Source organism: Lepidothrix coronata, unplaced genomic scaffold (genome assembly GCF_001604755.1).
Source record: "Lepidothrix coronata isolate B3197 unplaced genomic scaffold, Lepidothrix_coronata-1.0 Scaffold44, whole genome shotgun sequence".
Taxonomy (NCBI): Eukaryota; Metazoa; Chordata; class Aves; order Passeriformes; family Pipridae; genus Lepidothrix; species Lepidothrix coronata.
The window spans coordinates 4,643,396-4,670,240 of NW_016690224.1; the positions used below are offsets into that span (position 1 = coordinate 4,643,396).

The window sequence follows — 26,845 nt, forward strand, 5'->3', positions numbered from 1 at the left end:
CAACTTAGTGGAAAGAATTAATGGGCAAAAGAAAGGCAAAAATAGGATAGATAGGCTATGTATTTAGTAGAGGATAAAAGAGGAAGAAGTAAAAGAGGAAGAGAACATTCAGAACATTGAAAAAATTAATAGCAAAACTTTCACTCTTGGTATAAACAATCAGTTGACACACACAGTACTTGACAACATTAGTGAAAGGGTGTTATGCAACGATGAGTGACCTGGGCAATAACAACTGCAAAAATAATTCTAGGAAAAAGCATCTTTCATTATGATATGGAAAAGTTTAATAATTCTTACCTATTATCTGTCCTGTTGGTTTGGGGTACTAAATCCTGTTAGACAAAGATGGAGGTGGATTGGATGGGGCAATGGATTTTTAAGCTTGCCAGAACCTCTATTTGGGAAGAGCCCAAGATTTAATATTTCTCTTACATTACTGACTCTCAGTGTCTCCACTATTCCACCCTTGAAAAATGATAACCACCTGGAGGTGTGGATAAGGACTGCTTAAGGACACCTTTTTCCCTTCAAAACTTGTTTTGCTGCATGGAGTACAAGTGCTGAAAGGACAGATGGCATTCTTACTGCAGCAGATGGGACAGCTCTTCTGTGAATGTCATTGTTGCCCAGGTGAAGTGAAATCCCAGCTGTATTAATGCAGCTCTTTCAGGTGGCAGTGCACTGCATCACTGATAAACCTGAGAACTGAGAAAATAGATGCAAATTTAATTGCATGATTTATCCAGGTGGATGACTAAGAGTCAAGGGATTTAATTTCAGCACCTGTCTTCACCCCAGACTTTTTAGTTTTAACTTTCCTATGCCTCAGTTTTCTTATACAATCACAATTTTTATACAGAATTTTCTGTATAAAACCAGGATTTATTTTAACATCTTGAATTCTTCAGCTAGAAAACAGTAACCATGAATTACTCAGAATATTAAGATCAAAAACATCATAGGAATTAAATTATTAGAGAGTTAATAGCAAGAAATTGCTATTCAGAGAACACAATTATATGAATTGATTATTTAAACTCAGTTATTTAGTTCTTTGTTCCTCCCCATATCTATGCTTTTCTCAAGTCAAGTAGGAATACAGGTGGTGTTTTACTTTATTTTCTCCTTCCCAAGGCAGCCTTCACTCAGTGAGAAATGGAACTGGCTGCTTTTCTTTAGAAATCCCCTTAGGCCTTGGTTCAAATATCTGGGTTCTCCACTTCACTGTAGGTTGTCTCTAATATTTATGTTGAAAGGGCCTTCTTAGTTGAATAAAGATTTGTTTTTACTATACAATGTCTCTTACCCTCCTCATAACTTGACTACACTTTTGGTTTTATCCAGCTTTCCTATCTTGAAGCTGTGCTGTAATGAATGCTGGTGTTTTCTTCTCCCTTCTTTAATGGCCACAGTCCCATGAAAGCTGGAGGTGAAGGAGGCATAACATCTAATAGACCCTTCCTTGGAAAAGGAAGCCCTGACTAACTTCCTACCTTTTCCACAGTTCATCCAGCTAACAACAGGGTATCACACTAGAGAAAGCAAATCAGACTAGAAATGCTGTACATTTTCCCAAGGAAATGAGAGCAATTTGCCAGTACACAAAGTGCAGAGGATCCCATACCAGCAATTACCACATTGGTTTTAGTTCACTCGCCAAGTCAAGCAGCCTGACTGCAAACGCCACAAGCAGGCAGCAGCACCTCCTCACTACAAGTAAGACCTAAATCCTCCCTCTGTGCCATGACAGACCTTTTATACTGTGAAGGCAAAGCCTCATTGGCTCATTTGCCTCTTCAGCTGAAACAGTTATCAGGGAATGATAACTTAAAGGGCCCCTGTGTCTTCAGTACAAGGAAAAAATACCATGTTCAAAATTAGACAGATCTTTTCCCCATTATTATGTCTGGACTGAAGAGTCTTAACCTATGACTTGAGGCTCAGGGGATATTTTTCTTATTTTGCATTCTCTAGCAAGGTTGAAAATTATTATTGCTTGAATCACTGCCTTCAAGAGTGTTGTAGTTCTCTTGGCAGTCCCAGCTCATCATTAGCTGAAGTCTCCAGGTCACTTAGAAAAATCCTAGCTTGCATTTTGATATTCTCAAACAGGTCAAAAGAGGATTCTTAAATGTAAGATAAGAAAGATTAGGACTTTTTAAATGCATTTTGTAGCAATGCCAAGAAGCAATCAAAGCAATAAAGCTATCCAAGCACTATCAAATATTTTCAGCTGGTGTCAGAAATGATTAAGGGAATGAAAGGGCCTGAGTCAAATTATCCACCATTCTCTAACAAGTGATTTTGGTCTATAACTAACAGTCTCCCCCAAAAATATAACAATAACATGCAACCAGAATTTGTAAGGCTGTTATGGGATTAATGGGAACACATCCCTTAAATCTCACTCAGTTGCTCAAGTGTAATTGCTTAATATTGAAATGGCTGAATGTTAATGAATAAATCGAGGAAGGAGATCTGGAGCAAATAAAAGAAACCTCAGCAGCCTGTCATAAAGGAAAGAAAACACCCCAAATATTACCTGATTAAGCAACTGTCATAACACTAATTAATGAACACACTGTAGACACATTCAGTATCATTTGAATTATTTATTTTTTAAGTGGACAATTTAAATGTTGATGTTATTAACTATTTTGTTTTAATTTTCTGAGAGCCCTTGGCTGAGATTTCTTGCACTAATCATAGTACATCAGGGGAACAAAAGTAGAAGGTGATTTTCCAGTGTGCATGTGTGTCTGTGTCTCTGTGTATGTATGTGCTTTACAGTTATCAAACATTTATTTACACACCAACTTTACACTGAAGTCTTTAAGAAGTCTTTTCTATGGCAGGGGAAAGAATCAACTGACCAAAGCCTTGGGTCTATATGATCCATTAGAGATTTTCCAGTATAGTCCCACAGAGCTTCTCATGCATTCAAACTTTTGCCGGAATGTTACTCCATCCAGTAGTGTTTCTTTCTGAGATGAAACCTGGAGCTGAGGAATGCATCTCTTCAGTTTCCTTAATTTCACTAAACTGTAAATAATTTAAATTATTAAATTGAAATATCAAGACATTTAGTTATTGTTCATATCGCTCATCTTTAACCTTCTAATAGTACATCACATTTTAAAAATAATTTAAAAAAACAACAAAAAAAAAGACTTTGGAGGCTATATACTACACAATCTCCATGGTTCCTGCTGCTTGGGAAATATAACATTACAATTCCCAGAATATATTTGGAGCAGTGGAACAGAATTGTCCGTTGGCAACTTTCACATTCAGCAACCCAGACACTACAACAATAATTTAAAAAATTGCTTTGTGATTTATTTTTTTTAATCTGTATTAAAAAAGGAACACTAACCTACTTCTTAAATATAGTTTGGTTTTTGTGAAACACCACAAGATTTGGCAAAAAAAGATGTAAAAGAAGACTGTTTCGATGTATAAAACTCCTTACCAGTAGAAGAAACACTGACCTTAATTTGGCCTAGTCATAGATTAATTTTGTGGGGGTTTGCTGCATATTTGAAGCCTTAAAGAGCACAAGGAGCTGCTTGTCAGTTTGGAAATCACAAAACATTGTGCACCAACAATTCCTTTAATAGGCAAGGTGTCCATGAGAAAGAGTAAAGTAAAGCAGAGGTGTGTACATAGTATATCTGTGTGCATGTGCCTGTGCATACAGGGTGGGGGTATGGACTCCTCACTGGGGGTGCCAATATGGTGGGGACGTGCCCGTTCTCTACAAATTACAGCAGTATTTCCCTTAAACTCTCCTGTTCCGTAGCTTCTGGTTTGAACTGGCTTTTCTCCCCAACACAACCACTCTGCTCCACACCCTGCAAACGAGTTCGTCTGCCACTCACCAGATTTATATCTTTATGTCAATAAAACTTTAGGACAACTGGATGAAGAATTATTTCTTACACAGAACGTGATAACACTCCCACTGTAGGAAATGGAATGAAACGAATGGGTTAAAAGTGCAGTGACTGTGGTGAAACATCTCCACAGAGTTAGGCATCAATCTCTTTTTTTGTTTGTTTTTTTGGGGTTTTTGAGCTGTTGGTTGTTTTGGGTTTTTTTTCACTGGGGGTGTGTGATTTTCTCGGAGAGGAGACTTTCACTCTCCAGAACATTTATTTGTGGAAAATGATGTAGCAAGTTAAGGGGCCATAAGAGAAACTGTGTTCATACATCAGATTTTCCCTTTTCTCTCCTTGGGCTATTAAGCACTGCCCCCTTTTTTCTCACTAGAAGTGGAAGTGGTTAACCCCTTTCTTATCGCTCCAGGAAAACAGATTAAGCCCAAGGATTCTTAGCAGAGGCCAATGTATTTGAGATTGTTCTGAATGATGACATCTGTCACTGCATCAAACACAAACTGTATGTTACTGGTATCAGTGGCACAGGTGAAGTGTGAGTAGATCTCCTTGGTCTCCTTGTTGCGATTCAAGTCCTCGAACTGGCGCTGGATGTAGACTGCGGCCTCCTCGTACGTGTTCTGGCCCTTGTACTCAGGGAAGCAGACTGTTAAGGGGATGCGGCGGATTTTTTCTGCCAGCAGATCTTTCTTATTCAAAAAAAGGATGAGGGAAGTGTTGATAAACCAGTTGTTGTTGCAGATGGAATCAAAGAGACGCAAACTTTCTGCCATTCGACTCTGTAGGAGAGGAAACAAGGGTGTCAACAGCAGTGTTTCAGCGTGACTGTGGGAAGCACACAAAATACATCATTGTCTATCAGGGAGCAAAATCTGCCTTTAGAAACAAGTCTTTTTTCACTTGGTCACTGTCCATCTTACCTGACCATGAAATTTCAGGGCTCTTAATTCACTTATTTTCACACAATATATTTCACCACACATTACTCCTTCCTTTATTTTATAAAATATTTGGCAACTATGGAGAAAAGTCTAAAACTGAAGATTTAGAAACAATAGGTGCAACTTGGGAAAACATGGTTCTATTCAAATTTGGTTAGCACTGATAACAGATTCTTTAATAGGGATGAGTGTTTTCTAAGGATTTCATACCACAAAAACATTCTGCTTTTAAATTTTTTTAAAATATGGAATTAATACAGCCCAGTTATAACATTACATCATTAGATGTGTAGTTTAGCATGCCATGCATACTAAGAATTTTTTCCTTACTGTATAATGGGAAGCTGGAAAGAATGCACAATAACCACATCCTGCTATGGTGGGACAACTTGAATGTTTATACCTGAAAGCTGAGTTTAGCCAGATGTGTTTAACATCTGTCTGCTGCCCTGAGTAGGTAAACTCCATTATTGGAATTCCAATGCAATGCTGCTCTAGACTGAACGCAGAGAGGTCTGTTAGAAATCAGGCACCGGCAGGATTTTTCCTCACATGTTGCCACTGTGACTGTTCCTCCTGATGCAGCTGGAGCTGTCCATGGTACCAGGCCCTTGGGAGGCTCAGTTTACTCACTGGTTTACACCTCTAAATAGGTGTAAACAGATGTAATGTTTTGAAAATATTCTAGATTATTAAAATAAATACCACTTAAGTATTGTCAAAAGTAGATACAGAAAATATCTTAATCGAGCATTTTTGGCAAGGTCAATGTTTTCCAGCGCGTTCAGGTTTCTGAAAACATTATGTGTACATTGTGAGTCAGTGCAGTGGCCCAGAGTAAGTGAACAGAAGGGATTTGGGATATCAGAAACAAAGAGTATATTTTGTTTACAAGACTTTGCAAATATGGTCATGTTCCATTTGTCTGGCTTTTGTTCAGAAGGGATGAGACTCTTGGGGATTGTTCTGTGCAGGGCCAGGAGTTGGACTTGATGATCCTCGTAGGTCCCTTCCAACTCGACATATTCTGAGATTCTGTGAAAATAATCAAGAGTCCGGGCATTTTTGTTGTTTGACTGTGAAGTATTTTGGCCAGTTTCCCTGTTTGGAAAGTGGAAGCAACAGGATGGTTTTGGCTTTTGATAGAAATAACAGTATTTTGGGCCTAATTCTCCTGAAATTTGTGTCATTTGTGTCTAGTGCATCTCCCTTGACTTCACTAGAGTCAATTCATATTGCTACTGATGAGATAAAGAGAGAAAAATCATTCACTGTTTATTACACAAAAAATAATATGAAAATATAATTGATTTAAAATTTACTTTCTATTTTGTTGTGGGGCTTCTTTGAGAATGCAAATGTATTGTTATTACTTCAAAGGAAATCTGCAACAGTTTGGATCATTATTGTTGCACTAAAACAGTATCCTGAAAAAATTAGCCCTTAAAAAAGCACAGTTGCTGAAACAGGAGCAAACTGGGTTACACAAGCTTTTCAGATTACCTCTCCTCCTTTCCTCTCTTCGTGTTACTATTCCTTTTCATTTGCTAAGGAGTGACGTGGTCAGAATTGCATCCTCTGTACTCAGAGTTCCATGAAGGCATTGATTTCATCCTGTGCTTACAGACTAAACCCACAGACTGCTGGCAGTTCCTGGTCCTTCCAAAGCCCCAGGAGCACAGGGGGGCACCGTGAGGGCTGGCACTGCCCCAGCATGGGGGAATCTGACTCCCAAGCCCTAAAGACACACTGAAACATAAGCAAAGTTACACAGTTCAGCTCCTGGGGGTTGGTTGTTTGCTTCTGCCATTGTAAAGGTGGGGTCATCTGAACTCAAGTCTACTTTTTATAGAGACAGATTTGTAGGTGTAAAAATGTAGCTTTAAAAAAATATTTGAGCATTTCTTTTTTATTTTCACAGTGCAAATCCTGACACAACAGATAATCCCCTAAAAATATCATACATCTGTTTCCAAATACTCATCCTTTCCTTTCCTGATTTTGTAGCTGATAATTAAATTTTTATCTCAGTCGAAATGCTTTTGCTACTAATAGGCTGAAAAAAAATCTTTTAGAGCTAATATAGGTTTTTGGCCAACTCTCAGAATAATCATGCCAAGGGGATATTGCACTTTAAGAGGTTTGTGTTTATTACTGTATTTTGTACTGAGTCATAACACTGTCCCTCTGCTCCCAAATCCTCCCATGGAGTCTGTAATCCAAGGACAAAAGCAGAGTTAAAACCCTTCCATAAATTATGAAAGGTAATGAACACATACAAGAGGATGACAGTTTTTTAATTACTGTAAACTTGGTGATCCCTTATGTGATGTAAAAGAAAAAATAGTGAATTGTTGATCTTGACACCTAAGAAATTTCTTCTTCAGTGTAATATTATTATAATATTGGCTGGATATCTGAAAGTCATAAAATCCTTAGCTAAACTAAATAGGATTTATTTTAGTTAAAAGCAAGTTAATCAAGAATCATTTCCAACAAGGGTGCAGGCTGTATTATACCAGTGCAGGGCTGTGGTTGCATGGTATAAATGCATGATATACTTTGGGAAATTAAACCCCCAAATCCATGTCATGATTTAACTTTAAGAGCACAGGTAGGAAAATGTATCGCTGAGCAATGAGGAAATGTGTCAGAAAGGAAAACCCAAGTCTTCAAATCCTAGAATCATAGAATGGTTTGGGTTGGAAGGGACCTTAAATATCACCTTGTTCCACCCCCTGCCGTGGGCAGGGACACCTTCCACTAGCCCAGGTTGCTCCAAGCCCCGTCCAAGCTGGCCTTGGACACTTCCAGGGATGGGGCAGCCACAGCTTCTCTGGGCAGCCTCTGCCAGGGCCTCACCACCCTCACCGGGCAAAATTTCTTCCTAATATCCAATCTAAACCTACTCTGTCACAGGAGCTGTTCCCCCTTGTCCTGTCACTCCAGGCCTTTGTAAATAGTCTCCATCTTTCTTGTTGGCTCCCTTTAGGTACTGGCAGGCCCCAGTTAGGTCACCCCTAAGCCTTCTCTTTTCCAAGCTGAACAAAGCCAATTCTCTCACTGTAGGAGAAGTGCCTCCTCTGGACTCGCTCCAACAGCTCCATGCCCTTCCCGTGCTGTTCCCCAGGGCTGGAGCAGCTCTGCAGGGGGGTCTCACCTGAGGGAGCAGAGGGGCAGAACCCCCTCCTGCCCTGCTGCCCACACTGTGGGATCAGCCCAGCACCCAGGGGGGTTCTGGGCTGGGGCATGTCCAGCTCTCACCCACCAGCACCTCAAGTCCTTCTCCCCAGGGCTGCTCTCCATCCATCCATCCCCAGCCTGGATTGGTCCTGGGGTTGCCCTGACCCAGCTGCAGCACCTGCACTTGGTCTTATTAAATGTAATGAGATTCCCATCGCTCATTTCTCGAGCTTGTCCAGGTCCCTCTGGGTGGCATCTCATCCTTCAGCTGTGAATAACACTAAGATGTCATCCAGGTAATTAGGAAAACTCTAGGGAAAAATAAACAGGCAACACCTACTTCCATATATAGTACAGAAAACTAATTGAAATTATTCTGATTTTTTTTTCACCTGTCAAGATGGAGACATGAAACAGTGTTCAGTCTCACTTTCCACATGGAATTAAATGACAAACAATTAAATCCAAATCGAAGAGAAAAAATTATACATGGCAAGACAAGGCCTTTATAAATTCCAGGTGGTGGTTTATGATTTGTTCAGTGCATCAACCATGTTTCAAACAGCAATGCATGAGAGCCAGGTGATTTCTGCTATATCTTAAGAGGTGGTATGTCCACTGTTCTAAGATGAAGGCTGACACTGAAAATATGTGATGTATCCACTCATATGCTCCTGACATAACAGGTTCATTTCTGGTTTTGTTAATATTGCAAAACTACTGTTCATATCATATGGAAAGTGAACTTGAGAGGGTTATGGCTCATTATAATAAAAATAGAATAAATTATTGTACAACTCCCAAAGGTGTTATTAAAATTTTCTATTAACATGGAGAAAAAATAAGGATAGGAAAAGGTATTATTCTTCTCTGCAGAGTCTTTTCCAGGTCTGGAATCTTGAAGGTGGTCAGAAAAAAATGTGCTGCTGTAATTTTATAATTATATACAAGCTGGGGTATAAGCAAGATAATGCCAGTGCTTTATCCAGATGGCCTTGTTGGGGGCTAATTGCAAATTCTTCTCTGAGCATAAGAACAACGAATTGGTTGCTTAAGGGAAAGAACTCGCTAAGGAACAGATGGCTGCTTCTGTTCTTCCAATACTCTGCAAACACACAAATGTCCCTGGTCATCCTCTGGAACAGTAGAGGTGTGATTTGCAGGAAAGAGTTCAGAACAACTAAGAGCTTCCAGTTATCAAAATAGCAAGTAATTAAGAAAAAAAGCAACTTGGTAAATGGAGCCAAATTGAAATGTAGTATCTCCTTACAGCTTTCACATTAAAGCTTTTTAGTCTCAGCTGGGGGAGCTTTGGGATTAAAAATGAAAAATTATGAAGAGAGAAACTATCACAAGTAAGGGAATTAACTGCCATTTGTACTTTATACCTAAGAACTTTCAGTCATTGCTTCTCTTTCATCATCACCATTTTCAAACTGGTAGGCACTTGGGGATTTGAAAACCTTAACCAAACTAAATAAAATTTATCTTGTGTAAACCATAAACAATAATGAATAAAATTTGTGCAGGAATAGCAATGTTTGCTTTCCAGAAAAGTTAGAAAATCTTTAAATGTCAGTAAATCTTGGAAGAACCCTTGGAAGCTGCTGCTGTTTCCTGGTTGAGGCTTTCCTTGCAGTAGTGGCTGACATTTACCATGTGCTGCAGCTCCGAGCTATGGCACAAAACGGCACCAATCTCTCCTCTCTGTTTCAAGTGTCTTTAGAGACCCACAACTTTAGACCTTCTAAAGAAAGCAGGAAAAGGTGAAGTGTTTGAAGAAGGGGTAGTGGGGTAAAACAGTAACTGAATCACTTGGATGTAAACATTGTTTCTTCCTTAAGGTTACCAGACAAAATTGAATCCATTCTGAAATAATGACAGTCTACAAAATAATGAAGGAAATACCATTGCCCAGGACAGGCACAGACAAAGCAATTCAGGAATTCAAACTATGCTTGAATAAAGGCAGAGAGAAAGCAGAATTTGCAGAGAAAAACTACAGATGATGCAGAAAGCAAGAGATAACTTGGATAAATACAAAGAGACACTCTTTTCTTGCAAAAAAGCCTGCACTGAGTGCTAGTTGAAATGTCCCTCCTGTGTTGGGCAGCCCTGATTGAGTGCTGGATATGAGAGACTTGATTTAAAAGGGAAAACACTGTTGTGTGATTCATCTTTTGTTCAAAGGAAGAAGACTCCTACAAGAATGTAAAGGATCAGGTGGGGAAGTGGGGGAAATTAGGATAATTTAATGAGTTTAAAATAATAATTTAAAAATGAAAAAGAAGAAACTATGTGTTGGAGAGAAGTAAACAGCCTTAATCCAATTCACTCTGTGAATTCTTCTCCCAGAAACTAAGAACCTCACTGAGGTAGGATTAAACTGGGATAAAACACTCTACCCCTGTTGTCCTGTATGTACCAGTTTCTAGCCTTGGCATCTCCCAGAAGGGACAGGGTAAGCAATAGGGGTTCGACTACACAAAATTGTTTTGGTTTCCAATCCCAGGATCCCAAAATTTTCCTGGAAAATCCTGGGTATTCTAAAATGTCAAAATAAGAAAGGGTGACATAGAAGGTTAAGTCCCACTGTGAATTCATTAAGAAGTGTTCTTAAGTCACTTAGCAGCTTAACTTATTCTACAAGCAGACAAACTCATTATCCATCACCAAAACAATGTCACATTAGTCCAAAACCAGTGCAGGAATTCCTGACCAGTCCCAAAAACAAACCAGGAGGGAGGTTGGGATAATTAGAAGCAGCTATGTCAGTCCCTGTCATACAGATCCATACATGCACATGCCATCTATTTATGTCCTTCCTGCCAAAATTCCTTTCAGTGTCCTGCACGTAGGAGAAATGTGAATGCAGAAAGGTGGAAATACACTCAGAAACAAAATTTGTAAACTACCAAATTATTTCTTCCTTATTTTAAAGATAATGTCCTGTAATTGTTCATACAGTTTGTACGATGTAGAACTAGCAGAGAGGACAGCAGTCTGATACCTCTTTTTCAGAGAAGGAAGGGAAAATAAACCTCACAAAGCAGTACTGCAGCATCCTATCTCCCATGATGATTGCCTGTTGAATGTTACTACTGTCTTTACATAAAATTCTGCAGATGATAACTGAATCTGGCAGTACAAATGAGAATTACATGAGGACCTTTAGTCTTGGCTATTGTGTAGGATGACAATGAAAACATTATGAATATTTTATCATGTATGATCTCTGTGACTGGAAAAAAACCTGTAGTGTTACTAAGGCTTACTGTGGACTAGACTAGACAAAGCAGATTTAATTGAGAGTATTACTTTAACAGAGTCATGAACTTTTGTCTTTGAAAACTGATCCCCTGAAACAGCAAATCATGTCTTAGGAGTCTGTGCTAAGTTAAACATTGATATGTTGTAGTTACATATATATAATACACGTGCCAGTGACAGGCTGGGGTAAACCACTTTTCAATACTATCTATCAAAACAATTTGATATTCCTAGATCAGGAACAATACAGATTTGTTAATCCCAGTAAGTACAGTCTGACACCAAGCTATGATTATACTAAGGAGAGCTGAGCTGAGAAAGAAGTTTGATTAAATTTCCTGACAGAAGGATTAGATTTTGAGACAGGGGATTTCTAAGCAGAGGAGCAGGACAACAGGTGCTTCTGCTAGGACTTCTAAATTAAAGGGAACCTAGGGAAAGGATATATAGAAAACTCTCTGAAGAACAGTGGAAAAGGTTACTGAGTTCAAGAATCAGAAAGGGTGGGACAGTCGTAATTCCATAGAAATGCCAGAAGATCCAGATAAAGGCTACTCCTGGATGTCTGGCCAGGGCATTAAAGGCTGTTCCACAAACAAGAAAAGGGGCAGAATAGAAATGGGGAAATACATGTAGAGTGACTTACTGCTTGTGACCAGCTATACATATCTCTTAAGCAAGCCAAGTAAAGGAAAATTATATTTGGAAGTCATAAAATGTGCATGTGATAGGTGCTATATTTATCATTATTCATAAGAGAATTACAAGTCCAGAGGAAAGTTCTAGAAAAAGGTATGTTCAAGAGAAGAGAAATATGGGGCACTCAATATTGGTCCTGTGCCTGATAGAACAACACCACAAGTCATCACTTCTGGGAAGCAGTAATAAGGATACACTGGCAAAAGGAATGCTATTGCAGCTGGCACAGGCCAAGAGAAACTTAGAGGCACAATGGGCCAACATATTAAACCTACACATTGCACAGTGTCCAGCCAGGACAGCACTGCCTTGGCTGCAGTAAAAGCACCCAAGAGAATCATTGAAGTGGGCAGGGAGCTTGTTTTTGCTCCTTAAAGGAGGCCTTGCAATATTTCAGTTGCTCAGCAAACAACTATTAAGACTCTCCTTTCCCACCTCAAAGGTCAGCAGAGCTTTGTGCTGCAGAAGCCTCTGGACATCTGAGCTCTGAGCACATGCACTGCTGCTCTGGGTGTCACTGTGCAGTGCAAGGAGTTTTAGGAGGGCAAACATGCCATAAAAAGAATAGGAAAATAAATCTCCATGGTCTCTGACAGTGCCAGAAAGTTAAGATTTCCTGAGTACAAACTAAGGTAGTTCTTCACCTAGTTCTAAGAAGTAAATTAGCAGCATATAATACCTAGCCTTGCTTTGGGGAGGTAGAGGGGTTTTTTAAGCATTGTACAGTACTCCAAGCAAATTGCATTTTTCTAGAGGATAGAAAAAATCTAGTTTAAAAACACTGTTAAAAATATATTCATTTAAAATCCCACAGTTCTTGAAAAGCTATTCAAAGTAGCATGAACATCCATATCTTAATTGTAAATATCTGGATGTTTTCTCCTTAGATTGAGTTATCTATGTGGTAATAGAGGCCAGCTTTTCTATTCCTGGTAGCATATTTCAATTGATTTCAAAGCTTACTCAGTGTTTCTAAGTGGGGTGGTTTCTTTGTTTTTGTTTTCTTCCAGGCCATTAGATTATTTACTTAGCCAAGGGCAAAAGGAGCATTCCAAGTACATACCCAACACAGCTGAAATGTTGCACAGTTTTACACATGAGGACTTTAGTTGTCCTCATTTGAGACCTTCAAGCTCAATATCAACCTTCTGGGTCTAGACAATCACAGAATGGCCTGGGTTGGAAGGACCTTAAAGCTCATCTTGCTTCACCCTCTGCCATGGGGAAGGACAACTTCCACTAGCACAGGTTGCTCCAAGCCCCATCCAAGCTGGCCTTGGACAATCCCAGGGATGGGGCAGCCACAGCTTCTCTGGGCAGCCTGTGCTGGGGCCTCACCACCTTCATAGGAAATAAATTCTTCCTAATATCTAAGCTTCATCTCCCCAGGATAAGTAATTTAACACTGCACTGACCTTCAAGAAGGGGCTGAGGGAACCCTTGTTTGGGCTGGCACAGAAGAGACCAAAGGGTGATCTAAGAACAGCCTACAATGACTTGAGCAGAGTTCAAGGGTGATGACACAAAACTCTTCCCAGCAGCACCAGAGGAAGGAGCAAGCAGCCATGAACACTAACTGAGGCTTGGGAGGGTCAGGGTAGTTGTTAGGGTTTCTCTAGAACACCAGCTCAGCACTGGAACAATTTGCTGAGTTTTGTGAAATCTCCCTCCATAGAGGCTTTTCACTCACCTAACTCAGTAAAGCCACCGCTGGCCTGATTTACTGCTGGCAACAGTCCAGACCTTGCGAGGTCACGTCCAGCTCACATTTCTGTAATTCCATGAATTGTAAAAACGGATTTGCAGTTGAATCCATAAATAAGAAGTCAATTTTATGCACCCAGTTCTGAGCAGATCTCAAACTTTGCATCCCAAAGAGGGTACTTTAAGGGCTATCCCTTTGATGGAAAGAGTCACTATCCTGTTGGTGAGGCAGGATGAAAAGGGAATGGCCAAAGAATGGAGTTGTGGCCTTTGTGGAACATCCAGGGTTTACTGTTTACAGTTCTTTCATGCTCTCTGGTCCTTAGAGTAGCCCCTAAACAACTGAACTAGTGCAGAAATGGGCAAGATGTTTATTCACTGTTTATTCACTGGTGCAGGCCACTGACCAACCCATCTTTTCGATAGTTCATGCACAACCCAAGCTCTGGCTGATACATTATAAGTAAAGAAAGAATCCTTTTCATTGCTTTGAAATAGGCACTTTTCTAAAGCATTGCAGGGTGGGAAAGGGTGTTAACGGGGTGAATATTGGTTCCTGTCACACAGACAATTGTCTATCTTAATTGAAGTGAAACAATATAAAAGGGAATTAATATTTTTTAAAAAATGAAAGACCTCCATTACTTTTTTCCTCTAGTGTGCCACTAGAATGCACTAGTGACTAGAATGGTGAGTTCAGTAATTTTGTGTAACAGAATAATGGCAGGGGGACAGATTGCAAAATCTGGCGCCTGTGAATGCCCTTTCTCTGGATAAAAAAAAAAAATTGAAATCTGAAATGTCAGTGACAAAAGTCCAATCTGATAAACTATGATATAAAGAAAAGAAGACTTATCAAATAAAAAGGTTTTCATTTCAACACAATCAAGCCAAGCTTAAAAACAAGACTCTGGATCTTTATGAAAGCTGATAGATAAAGGATCATTTTTAACAGTCTAACAGAATTAAAAACCAGAGAAAACCAGCAGGAATTACCATAAGCATGGAATGGCTATCATAGGAAATTAAACAAACTACTTCTGTTCAACCTGGAAAAAGAAATAGCTGAGAGAGAACACAGTAGAGCTCATAAAACCATGAATGGTATGGAAATGGTGAATAGTGAATGATTTTTGCACCACTTCATACAATGCAAGAAATAAGAAACATCACATTCACTTATCTGACAGCAGACAAGTATTCCTTCCATACAGTGCATAATTAAATGTAAAACTCTGTCATGAGGTGTTAGAGGATAATAACGATAATAGTAAAAGTCATAAAAGTGTAATTTGGTTCAAAAAGCAATTAAATTAAAAGGGCACTTAAACAGAAAGATGTTGATGCAATCTGAGGTTCAGTTATCTCACAGGGTAAACTGCAGGAAATACCAGGGAATGCTTCATCTGTTCCCACAGTCCTTCCTAAATGCCCATCTTTGCTACAGTTCCCAGACAATTTTGCCTTTCCCATTAGGCTTGTCCAGTTTAGAAAGAGGTTGTTTCACACACTTCACTTGAAGCAGGGAGTGTTTTTCATAAAAAAGGTAGGCAAGGAGGCTTGGAATTAAGTACTGACCTCCAGTAATGTGCATTGTCCAGTGCTGGAGTGTTTGAGTGATGGGAAGAGAATTACATTTTCTCTTAGACACAGAAGGAAAAAGGAAAGGATAAAAAAAAAGAAAGAAAACTGGCCCACATTGATGCTGAGCTAGTTTTGACCAGAAAAAGTTGGCCAGGAGTTTCATTCTTCAGTAGTAGCTGAACAATAAAACCAGCCTATTATACAACAAAAAAGGTAAGTACCACTTTATACTGAGAAATTCACTGTGTGACACCTGGAGAAGGATGCATTTGCCCTCACAAGTTCTTGCAGGAACACTGGCTTTTCATTGCATTGCATCTTTGAAGGTATTTTCAAATGCTTGTAGGATGCTTACAGAGTTTGGCCCAGCAGGAGCCCTTGTGGGAACAACAGGTACCTTCCCTTTGTATCCCATCTGTGTTGCAAGATTAACTAGCAGGAGCAAGTGGTTATTTTTAGCACCCTTGCCTGGAATTCTAACAAGGTTCTTGCCATCCTGTGGGTCGTGAGGTTGCCTCCTACTAAGCTGGAAGAAACAAAAAGGCTGTGGGGCACAGAGGTCAGTGCTCAGAGTCAGGAATGAAAAGAAAAAACAAGATAGAGGGAAAACTGCAAAGCAACCACAACTAGAGGGTCTAAATCTGGGTCTGATCTTGGCCCCTTTTGCCAAGCTGAGGGGAGTACTCTGCAAAACCAGAATGTTTAGCACCAGGGAGAATCTTGTCTTCCCTTTCAATAAATTCTTCTGGTTTTAAGCAACATTAGTGGGATTTATATCAGAGCAGTTTCAAGAGATAATTTCCATTAAGTCATTTCAAAGCAATTAGAGAAGAATTAAAGGAAAGAAATGGTGATATATGCTGGGGATAAAAAGCTTCTCCCCTATTTGAGATGGAAGTTCTAAAGCAAAAATAATTTTGGTTGATCAAGACTGAATTTAAAAAAATACCCAAACAACTCCCCATTGTGGTCTCAGGTTACAGGAACACATTTTCACTGAACCCTGTCTCATTCAGCTTGCAGGATGGACAATGTCACATGTTAGTCACTGTTTGTCTTTAGAGTCACAACTCAATTTAGAGACTCGTGCTTTACTATAAACTTGCTATTTATGAACTGCTTCAAAGACAGAATTACTGGTTTCTTCTCAAGCTTGTAATTATTGTATCTGAATATTTCATTGACTACATTTGTTTCCACAGCATGTAGTCAGATCAAGAGGTGCTGTTAAAAGCAACTTATAAATAGGGAATGAAACAATCTATACAATGAGAAATTATAGTTAGAAGGAACCCAGTAATTCTAGACACCCAACCTAATTTTCTAAACCGAAGTTTTCACACATGTATTTATTTATGTAACAAAGTTTAATAGGTTTTTCAAGCTGTCAGTGATATCTGGTGTAGCTCTGAATAATGAGACCTACTACAAATCAGATCACAGAATCTCAAATTACCCTTTGAGAAAAGTAAGGAAGAATGTGGGATTACCTGTGAACATTTTCTTTTAAGAAACACATTTGGAACTAAAAAGGCACATGGACCTATGTCAGGTCCTAGTACAGGTTTTCAGCAGCATTCCACTGCTTTAGCCATATGAACTTCCTGTTTTCCTGTAATCCTGTGTTCCATTCATTTCCCATTTCCCTCCCTCGGCAGCAGATGATGGCAGTGTTCCTGCACTTGACAGTCTTATTTATCACATGAGCCCTCATTAATCACAGAAAAACCACTATATTCACTGAAAGAGGCATAAAATTCATGGAAAAAAGCATCATCAATTTAAAGCCTGGATCAACATATACAGAAACGAGACAGTCAAAATAAGATTACAACAACAATATTCTCCCTTTTTCTATCTCTTGATCATTTGATTTCACCAGAGCACTTAAAATCTGCTCCACCTCATCCTCAACCCACAATGCTTCACTGACTCCCAACCTTCTCACTCTTCCAGTGCCATTTCCTCCTCTAACTTGTATATCCCAGATAAAACAGTGTTTATATGGTTTTTTACCATTAGAAGCTGATCAAATCTCCCTAATAATGGTCTATATTGCTCATATTAGCACAGAAGTTTGCACAGTTCAAAATAATTCAAACTTGCAAAGGAATGAGGAAAAAACCCCAACATCTATGAGATCAAGAGGGGTGTCAGATGTGCTGAGTTACACCCAGTGAAGGCCTGTTCACAAGGAAGTGTCTCCTGGGACTCTCCTGTTCTCAGGAGACAATAAAAATAGCACTATTAGCTTATTTAAAAAAAAATTACTCTGTTGCTTGAATTGTTTCTTGTGGGATCACAAGGGGAATCAGGAAGTGCCAGTAAAGTAATGGCAATTTAGGTAACAAACAGAATAGAGGAGGGAAAAAGGAAGCTCTTTGAGCACCTGACCTGTTGTTATTACAGAACTGCAAGTCCTACTAACTATTTTTTTAAGGCTTACTCCATGGAGTAACACTGCAGTACTCCTGGCAGCCTGCCTGAGGTCTTTTGCACCAAATCAACTTATTAGTGTTGTCTCTGTAATAGAACTGCTGTCTGCTTGGAGAGCTCTTCACTAATGGATCTAGGATCGAATCAAGAACGAGACAGTCTAAGAATTACTTACACCAGACAAACAAGGGGAAAAGTAACCAAGTTACCAGCTTTGGCAGGCTGGAAGGGTTTCATTTTTTTGCAAGGCTGCTTATCACTTGTCCATTCCTTGGATTTCTTAAGGAAATGTAGAATGGTTTCCTATTCAATCCCTTAAAAGGGAAAAGACTATATTTTGGGTTGTGTACTGCTTCCCTATTTTCAACTTACTGTTTAAACATTAGGTCATAAATACTATCATTTTGTACCCAGTTATAACAGAGTATTTTTGGTCCAGTGAGTCCTGAACCTAGTCCTAAGCAGAGAGTGAGAATTCCAGATTCCTTCTCCTCCAACTTCTGTTTTCCATTGCATTCATTTCAAGTCCCTCTTCAGGTTTCCATGGAAATAGCAGAGAAGTGTGCTTATATTCTTGGCATTAAAATATTCATAAAAGGGGATAAGGAGCTGGTTTAAATGGCAGATGCTGTATTGCTGAAGCAGATTTAAGGTCCTTGTATGTAAATGATCACATGTGTAAGTGAATACATTCTGGGGAGAACAGGCCCAGGATTTATTCTTCCCAGGGAGAGGAGGAGGGATAGGCAGTACAGATTCCTGCAGAGAAAGCAGGAGTTTCTAGCTGGAATGCAAGACTTCAGGACAATTGCAGGACAATGCAAAATGAAATGTAGTTAGGATTTTGCCACTGGAAGCTGAAACCTTTCTCAAGGGAACAGAACATGATTTAAACTTAGAGAATTATCTTTGGTAATTGAAAAAAATACTTCACAACTCTGAACTATTTAATTAAGTTTTAAAGTCTTACTTGTATAAAGCTTCCAATTCCTTTCACTTATTGCAAGTAGAATATTTGATACAAAATTTAAATTTCAGCCCTTTGAAAAGACTCTCATGCATTTGAACTCTGAGTACATTTCATGTTCTAAAATAGCCATAAAACTTTAACATTCTTTTAATCATAGAAAATGTAATTGGAAGCAGGAAATATACTGACTTATCTACATTTTTGTTCATGAATCTTACTCAGACTAATTATTTTGGTTATTTTACTCATTACAGAGATTTGAATCCTAAGCATTACTGAAATTATTCTAATAGGATAAATAAACATTTATATCCTAGGAGATCTGGTTTTCTGATTCAAAATATAAGCTCCAGTCCTTAAAAGACCATTTTATAGGGAGATTCCACTATAATCCTTTGACCCTGAGGAGAATGGAACACAGTATGTAATGGAAAGACAACTTCTAAAAATCCATGAAAAACAAACAGTAAATATATGTAAAATTTCAAACCTTGCTATTAGAATACTTACTGTGTAGACACTTGGTGTGTTTTTCATTTTCCAAGAACAAGAGTAGTTTTAAAATATAACTTTATAAAAATAAACACTTCAATATGTCAAAACAACAGCACTGGCACTTTTAGCAGTGGAAGTCAAGAATGTTGTATGGACTTGTCTGCATGAAGTTATTCTCAAAAAAACTTGTACATCATAAGGCAGCTGACAAGTGCATACCAGTGATGATCTATCAAAATGTTTATTAGTCTTTATCTATAAAAGCAGCAGGACTTCTGGCATGTTTATCAGTAAATCCTTATTTGAAAGACATTCCAAAAAGTGCAGTATACCAGTCTGTTGAACTTGTTCTCCAAGCTCTGAATGCAGCAAATACTCTGAGACATTTTTATGCTACCAAAAGTGTTTAAGGAAATATCTCCTTCAAGAAGATTTTTTTTTTTTTAAGCCATACACATCTGGAACTGAGAAAAGCAAGACAGAACAAGGAAGATTAAGCCACTGACGCAAGTTGATGGAACAGTCAAGGAAGAACAGTGGAGATGAGGGCTTTATAACACAGAAAAAGAACTTCACACTACAGAGAAGGTTAGGAACTGTTGTACAGTCATGGCAGATATGCTACTTTTGACAGCATCTGTGAAGTTTAATAATGACAATTTCAAAAACCAGTACACATCCTTTCCTGTCCAATTGGGTATTCCAGTGTTGCCATTCAGGCTCAGCGCAGGGAGGGGGCTCCTCCCTGACTGGCAGTGTATGACATGGATCCCAGCACTGGCTCCAGAGGTTCACATCAAAGGGAACATCAAGGGTTTCGAGGATGTTTCATGTGTGTAGGTCTGATGAACAACAGGAAAGAACAGCAGGACACAAAGCAACTGTTGAAGGAAAGATTCTTTGAGTAACCCTGTTAGAGGATTTCGACAGCAACAGCTCCACCATTCCTTCTGGAAGGTGCATTTGTAGGTGTCAGTCATACTGCACTTTTATTTTTTTTTAACTTTTCTCTTCTTTGTGGCACCAGAAGCACCATGTGCCCTAATCAGAGCTGTATGAGGAAGGTGACACAGATACCACTTTATTTATTTCTTTCTTTTAAGAACAGTGAAGGTATTTCATGTCCAGGATTTATTACCTTAGAAAACCTTATTGTTTCCAGTTTGCACTTTTGGACAATTGTGTAATTTCTCTACTATTCAGAGGATGATCATCTTCATGATAGAGAAAAGAGCAGAATAAAAAAAGCATTTGTCAAGCTGTTCCAAAAATCACCGATCACTCCTTAGTCAGTGTGCCTTAGACCCCTTTGTGTGAGGGGAACTGAGAAGGCACCTTAGGAAAGCCCTCAGTGCAGAAAGGATTATCATTTCTCTCAGATCTTCAGATTAATCTGAACCTGAAATTATACCCTCTGTAAAATCCATGTTCAGAATAGTTTTCAACTAAATCTCTGACTAATGACTCCCAGTTACCTTCTGTTGAAGCCAGATGCTGGCAGCTCTGGAGCACGAAAACCCAAAACATGGGACAGAACTCTTTCAGCAAAAATACTCCTGCACAAATATTAAAATCAGATTATTTATGAATCTTTCTGCCTCTGGTGCGAAGTTGAAAACTGATTTATATTACCTACCTTTAAGCTAATAATAATTTTTTAACATGGGATTAAAAGATGAAGAAAAAAAAAGCAAGATTCTGTTAAAGTTTTTACAGATGGGCAAAGACTTCAGGTACCAAACAATAAACAGTGGAAAAATATTTGCAATCATCCATATGCATGACCTACAAGTTCCATACATAATCATTTGGGTGGGCTGAGACTTTATCTCATAACTCATCTTCTCTCTCTGGAAAGCCTCACCTCACCTGACATTGCCCTGTTGTGTCACTGGTGCCCTTTTAGCAGGAACTGTTCTCAATCTGTGTCAACTGCAAAAAGTGCCAGAATGGGGATATTCCAGGTTAGGGCTGAACTCAGTGTACTGCAGCCATGAAAATAATCACACTGATGAGGGAGATCGATTTATCAATCAAACTGGGAAAAACCAGATTTTTTTCTTCTGTATTTCTTAGCTGTACAGTGCTTAATTTCTCCTGAAATGTCTCTGATACCATCTTAAATACCTTTGGACGTACTAATTCTTTTTGTTTCCTTATTGTAAGGATTTGATACCATAATATAAACTTAGCAGTGTTTCTGTTCACTGAGGCACTTGTTGAACAAGTGACAAATTTCTAAGGGGCACGTGAATATATCTTGAACCAGTACCCTGGAAGTACATGGAAGTTAGAATAAGTGGCACATGACACTGGATTTTTAACACTAGCTAGATTAAAACATTCTCAAAGGATTTTCTTGAGGATAGGGTGAATTTTCCTGCAAAACTATTGTACAGAACTCTATAATTAGAGGCTTTTACAGTGAGTTGTTATTGTCTTTCCTAATCTGTTTTAGAAAACTAAATTAATTCCTTTTTGCTATGTGCACTATTTTTTCTAGAAATCAACCAAGACTGCTACAGGATCTAGAGTAGAAAAATCTCCCAAAGCATTATTTTCTAACATTATTTTATGTTGTTTGTTATGAATAGATGGGCATCAGAAGAGATTGAATTCACACCATTCTCACTGAAGGCATCAGCCCATTTCACTTCATCAGTGAACAAGCAACTGATGTCCTGTGTCAGGCCTGGTCTGCATTTCCTCACAGGCTAAGGCTTTTTTAAGTGCAATTAAATCATTTTGATGGAGTTCAGTTACTGTGGATTAGTGTCTGTCATCCAATAAACAGCATAAAATAGAGGAAAACTGAAATTGGCCAAATACTTTGAAATTCCAGTTTGATTTAAAAATTGAACTTTTTCAGGGGTTTGTGTCTTTTTTCTTTTTTTTCCACATTTAAGTATGCATACAATGGAATAACAACCAACCCCCCAATATTCTTTCAGTAGAAAATGAAGTGGTTCATGCCAGGCCTGCCTTATTAGAAGATGATGTTTTAGAAGATATTTGTGGTTGTAGGAGTTTTCTGCATACGAGAAAGCTGTTCATAAAGACAGCAAGCTGTAATCTGTAATGAAAATGTTCAGTGGAAAAGAAATTGAGAAGAATATTGGAAGTGGAAAAGAGGGGACTGAGGAAATCATATTTAGATCACCGACAGTAAAGACTGCACATCAGTGATGCCTCGGGAGGCTGTGAATTGACAGCCTTGTTTCAACGTACCTTTCTGTGAAGCTGTTTTCTCTGCTTTCAAAGTGGAGCAATCTTGCATTTGGGTTATCTGTTCTCTTTGTAAATGTGTTTACAGCTGATGGCTCCAGTGTTTCCTGTGGAATTACGTGACAGTCCAAATTTTCCTTCGATTTATCTCACACTCTGCTCCAGCTTAAAGCTCTGTCCTACAAGCCTGCACCCTCCTCTGCTGTGCCTATACACTGAGTAACACAAGAAAATGCATATAAAACTGATCCCTAAAGAGGAAAGTCAGCTTTATGAATCAGAAAGCAAGATATCATCCAGGATCTATTTACCAATGAAGGAAACAATTGAGAATGTGCAGTATTAATAAAGAAAATTCATACTAATAAAAATAAGCAATTTCCTCACAGCGAATAGTGAATGCAAAGAGCACAGAAATACAGAAGTATTAATCAGGAAAGCAAAGTACAAAGAATTAAAATTTGGAGCCTGGTTTTGCTCATATTAAAATCAGTGGTAATAATATTTTCATTCACTTTCATTACTTGAAAAATATTTTCAATAAAATAGAATCAGCATCTACAATACAATCTGCTGGAATTCTGTACAATTTCCTAGTACTTCTCTAGTATACCAAAGATTTCAACTATTCAGCTATTCAACTATATCATCATATACGATGATATAAATATCATGATTTTTATCATTCATTTTATATATTTTGCAGGATCGTTTATTAAACCAGTACACCCATCCAAGCCACAACCAGACAGTTTTGCCAGGCAGGTCTTCTTCCCCCCTGTCATCTTTTGGCACATGGGGATATCCTGCTCCTGTGCCTTTAAAATTTCCTTCTTGAAGAATGCCCAGCCTTTCTGGACTCCTTTGCCCTTCACGACTGACTCTCAAGGGACTCTGTCAACCAGGTTCCTGAACAGGAGAAGTCCAAGGAGTCAGTTCTGCTGACCTCCCTCCCTCCTCCTGGAGAACTGAAAACTCCATTATCTTGTGATTGCCGTGCAGCCTCCAACCACCACAACACCCACCAGTCCTTTTCTGTTCACAAACCTGTTCACAGGTTCAGCACAGTGCCTCCCCTACTTGGCTCCTTCACCAGATATTCCACACTCTCCAGGAACTTCCCAGACTGTTCCTCCTCCACTGTGTTGTATTTCCAGCAGACATCTGGCGAGTTGAAGGACTAGTAATTGTGAGACTTCTCCCTGGTGCTGGTAGAATATTTCACCTCCCTCTTTATCCTGGTTGGCCTACAACAGACTCCCACCATGATATCCACCTAGCTGGCCTTCCCTCTCATTCTTACTCATGAACACTTTCCCTGGCATTCTGTGCATCCAACCACGTATCCCCAGTCTGCTTCATCCTATAATACAGCAGAAATGGGCTGACACTCTCATTTCTGGCCCCAAGCCCCTATTACTCCAGTATGTGAAGTGATTGCATTTAGAGAGGAAATTATTCATATTTTATTATCCTATGCTCTGGCTTTTACAGGAGACAGTAAAAAGCAGTGGGTAACATTAGGATTTACCCTCTGGGAATAATACCCTGAGTAGCTCATGAAATTGAGCATTCAGTCAAATGCAGGTATGGAGGTGATGTCTTAACCTGCAACTACAACAGGGCAACTTTCCTACTTTTCTTTCCCAAATGCACAGACAACAAATGCTACAGTAAGGTTTAGTTATATAGGATGACTTCAGCTGCTCTAGCAGTTGATATATTAAAATGAAGTCTGACTCATCTACCTTTTTATTTTCCTCTGCTACTGGATCCTACTGGTTGCCTTCCACAGATCTGGAACTCGCTGGATTCCAGCAGAAAGTCAACCATACTGGATAATTTTCTGACAGGTTTGTGAGTTATATCTGTTCAGCAAAGGGCCCAAAGAGCAGTGGGGCTGGCACGAGTGATGAAGCAGAGGCAGCAGAGGTAGCAGGAGTTGCCTGAAGAGTTGAACCAGCAGAATAGAGAGAATAAGACATCTGGTTTTTCCTAAAGAGTGAGCTTACAGATAATCTCAGCAGGCTTATATAATTTAATACACAATACACGCATTTCACCAAATGCAGATAACTCTGCTTTCCATATTCTACAGTGCTTCAAAGAAAATGAGAAAACACATGCAGAATCACTTTATCAAGAAGGGAGATCTTAAAATGGAAGGATTTAGCAGGACTGTGTTATTTAATTTATAAAATAACACAGTTATAATTTGGACATATCTCTATATAAATAATTATTAAATTGAGTGTATCACAAACATTGCATCTTTTGGTTTAATTTCTATTTATGACAACTATGGTCATTTCCATCTATTGGGTTTTCCCTATCCTAAGCCTGGTCATTTGGGGCTGACATGGCTAGCTGAGTAAACCTCAGCTTCCAGAAAAGCTGGTCCAACTGGTTCAGCCTCCTTCCTAAAAAAATCTAAAATTAAAGAAGTGCTATTTTGAGTTGGTATTTATCTTACCTCACTTCTGGCCATTTGTTCTTATTTTGCCTTTCTCCATTAGATTATGTATTTCTTTAACTATTGAGCATTTTTTGCTCCTTCGGGTATTTATACACTAAGCAGGTACTGCACAATCTTTTTAGCTCTACAAAACTAATTAACCTTTTGAAACCTTTTTAAATGCTCTAAGTCTCAGTCTGGATTTCTGGATGGCAGTGACAGCCAGATGCTCTGCAGAACACTGCCCCCAGGACATCTCAGGCACAGCCACAATGCAGTTAGTCTTGTCAACCTTTCATTTCGGTTTTTTTAACATATCTTTAACCTCCTTTATTAACCTCTCACATTTCCGATTCAATTGGATGGCTTTCCTTTCTCCATGTGTGGGTTGTTGGGAGGTTATTTATTTATTTATTTCTAATTACTGCTTTCATTTCTGAAGAACAGCAAAGGCACTATGCAGGCTGCTCTTACAACCATCCCCTCTGTATCCGTGCCAGGAGAATCCATGCTATTAGAATACACCTACTACTAAGAGGCCTTCTAAAAACTGGTGTACTCTGACAAGTCCAATCCTAGTCAGCATTACCAGGACACTGCTGCATAAACACTTACAGCAGTGGAATTCCAGCTGATTTGGGCAAACATTACTGGAAATAAACTCTCATTGCTATGTCAGAGTTGCAGAGAGAAAGCTCAGGGTGCTGGAAGCACTGGAGTTTGGCAGGACACGGCTGAAGCTCATTGTCCACTGCTCTGACCCCCCATCACGCCGTGTTTCCAGGGAAACAGCACAAGGTGGTTAAACTGGAGGGGCCAGGCTTTCCTGAGGGAAGTGTAACACATGTGTGACATCCCATCAGGATACTCTAGGAAAGCAATTTAGTCACAAGCTTTCTCCTTGTAACCAATGCACTGAAGGATTCTTACTTCTGATTTTGTGCAAAACTCTGTTAAACTATTCTCAATAATTTATCTCTACTGATGATAACTAGTTTGGGGTTGGTTCCTATTTGTAAAGTAAGATATGACCAAATCAGTAAATAATGAGAAAAAGTACACAGAGAATGTGTGGACTGTGTGTTGAAAGCAAGTTGTTTCAATCAGTTCAATAATGGAAAGAAAGGATGGTATCAAGCTCAAATATCTAAAAAATAAGTGACAGGAGTTAGAGAACTGAATTAATTGGAGTAGAGGAGTTATTCATTGTCTGCTAATTTTGAAGTATAATCAGGGGACACTGTCATTGGTTGACAAGTTAAAAGTTTAACTGAGCGTATTAATAGCTTTAAAAAAATGCATTTTGATACTCAAAAATCTTTCCAAAATGTAGGGTTACGTATTCAGTCTTGGCAGCACACAATAAAAAAAAAAAAAAAAAGGCTGAAAGCAGCAAAACCACAGCAACAAATGCAAATTACTACATCTCTGCAAGTGTATAGGACCTGTTTAACATCTGTGCCTTGCATTGTCCAAGACTAGCTCCAAAGACAATAGTGATATATAGGATAAGCTTATCCAAGGATTTAGTCTTTCAGCATGAAGAAAAAGGGAAGTTCCCTGTTAAAGCAGAGTACAGAAAATTAAATATCAGTAAAAATACTCCTGAAAATATCAGTAGTAGGTCAGACTGAACAGCAATTTTTTAATATCATTTAGAAATATTCTAAACAGTTTAAGTTTCTGACCAGCTACTGCTCATCCTGCTATCTCCTTACACTGAAGGAATTGTCCATCAGATCCTCCTCCTGCCACCTTTAATCAGCTGTTTGCTCAGGACAAGCCTTCCTTCCCAGCTGTGGTAGGAGGAAGCCACAGCAGCCCAACTGCTCTCAGAAGAAGTTTTTCCAAAGTGTCAAAATGTTTTCAGTTTCTGGATTCGTCTCCCTGCATACTCCCTCATTCCTTAAAAAAACCAAAAAACAACAACAAAACACCAAACCAACAACCAACAGACACAAGTTATCAACTTTCCAAGGCA

The 26,845-nt window shown here is 39.0% G+C and overlaps 2 protein-coding genes across 4 annotated transcripts in view; one reads left to right on the top strand and one right to left on the bottom strand.

Moving 5' to 3' along the window:
• Positions 1–26,845, top strand: part of RSPH14 (radial spoke head 14 homolog) — a 79,125-nt gene that overhangs the window by 4,795 nt on the left and 47,485 nt on the right. The gene's annotated exons all lie outside the window — the stretch shown is intronic.
• Positions 2,601–26,845, bottom strand: part of GNAZ (G protein subunit alpha z) — a 52,637-nt gene continuing 28,392 nt past the window's right edge. For both annotated transcript variants that reach the window (XM_017814091.1, XM_017814092.1), the window contains one exon: positions 2,601–4,681. In XM_017814091.1, the coding sequence (XP_017669580.1) occupies positions 4,337–4,681 (345 nt within the window). In that variant the 3' untranslated portion in view covers positions 2,601–4,336. The remainder of the gene's footprint in view (positions 4,682–26,845) is intronic.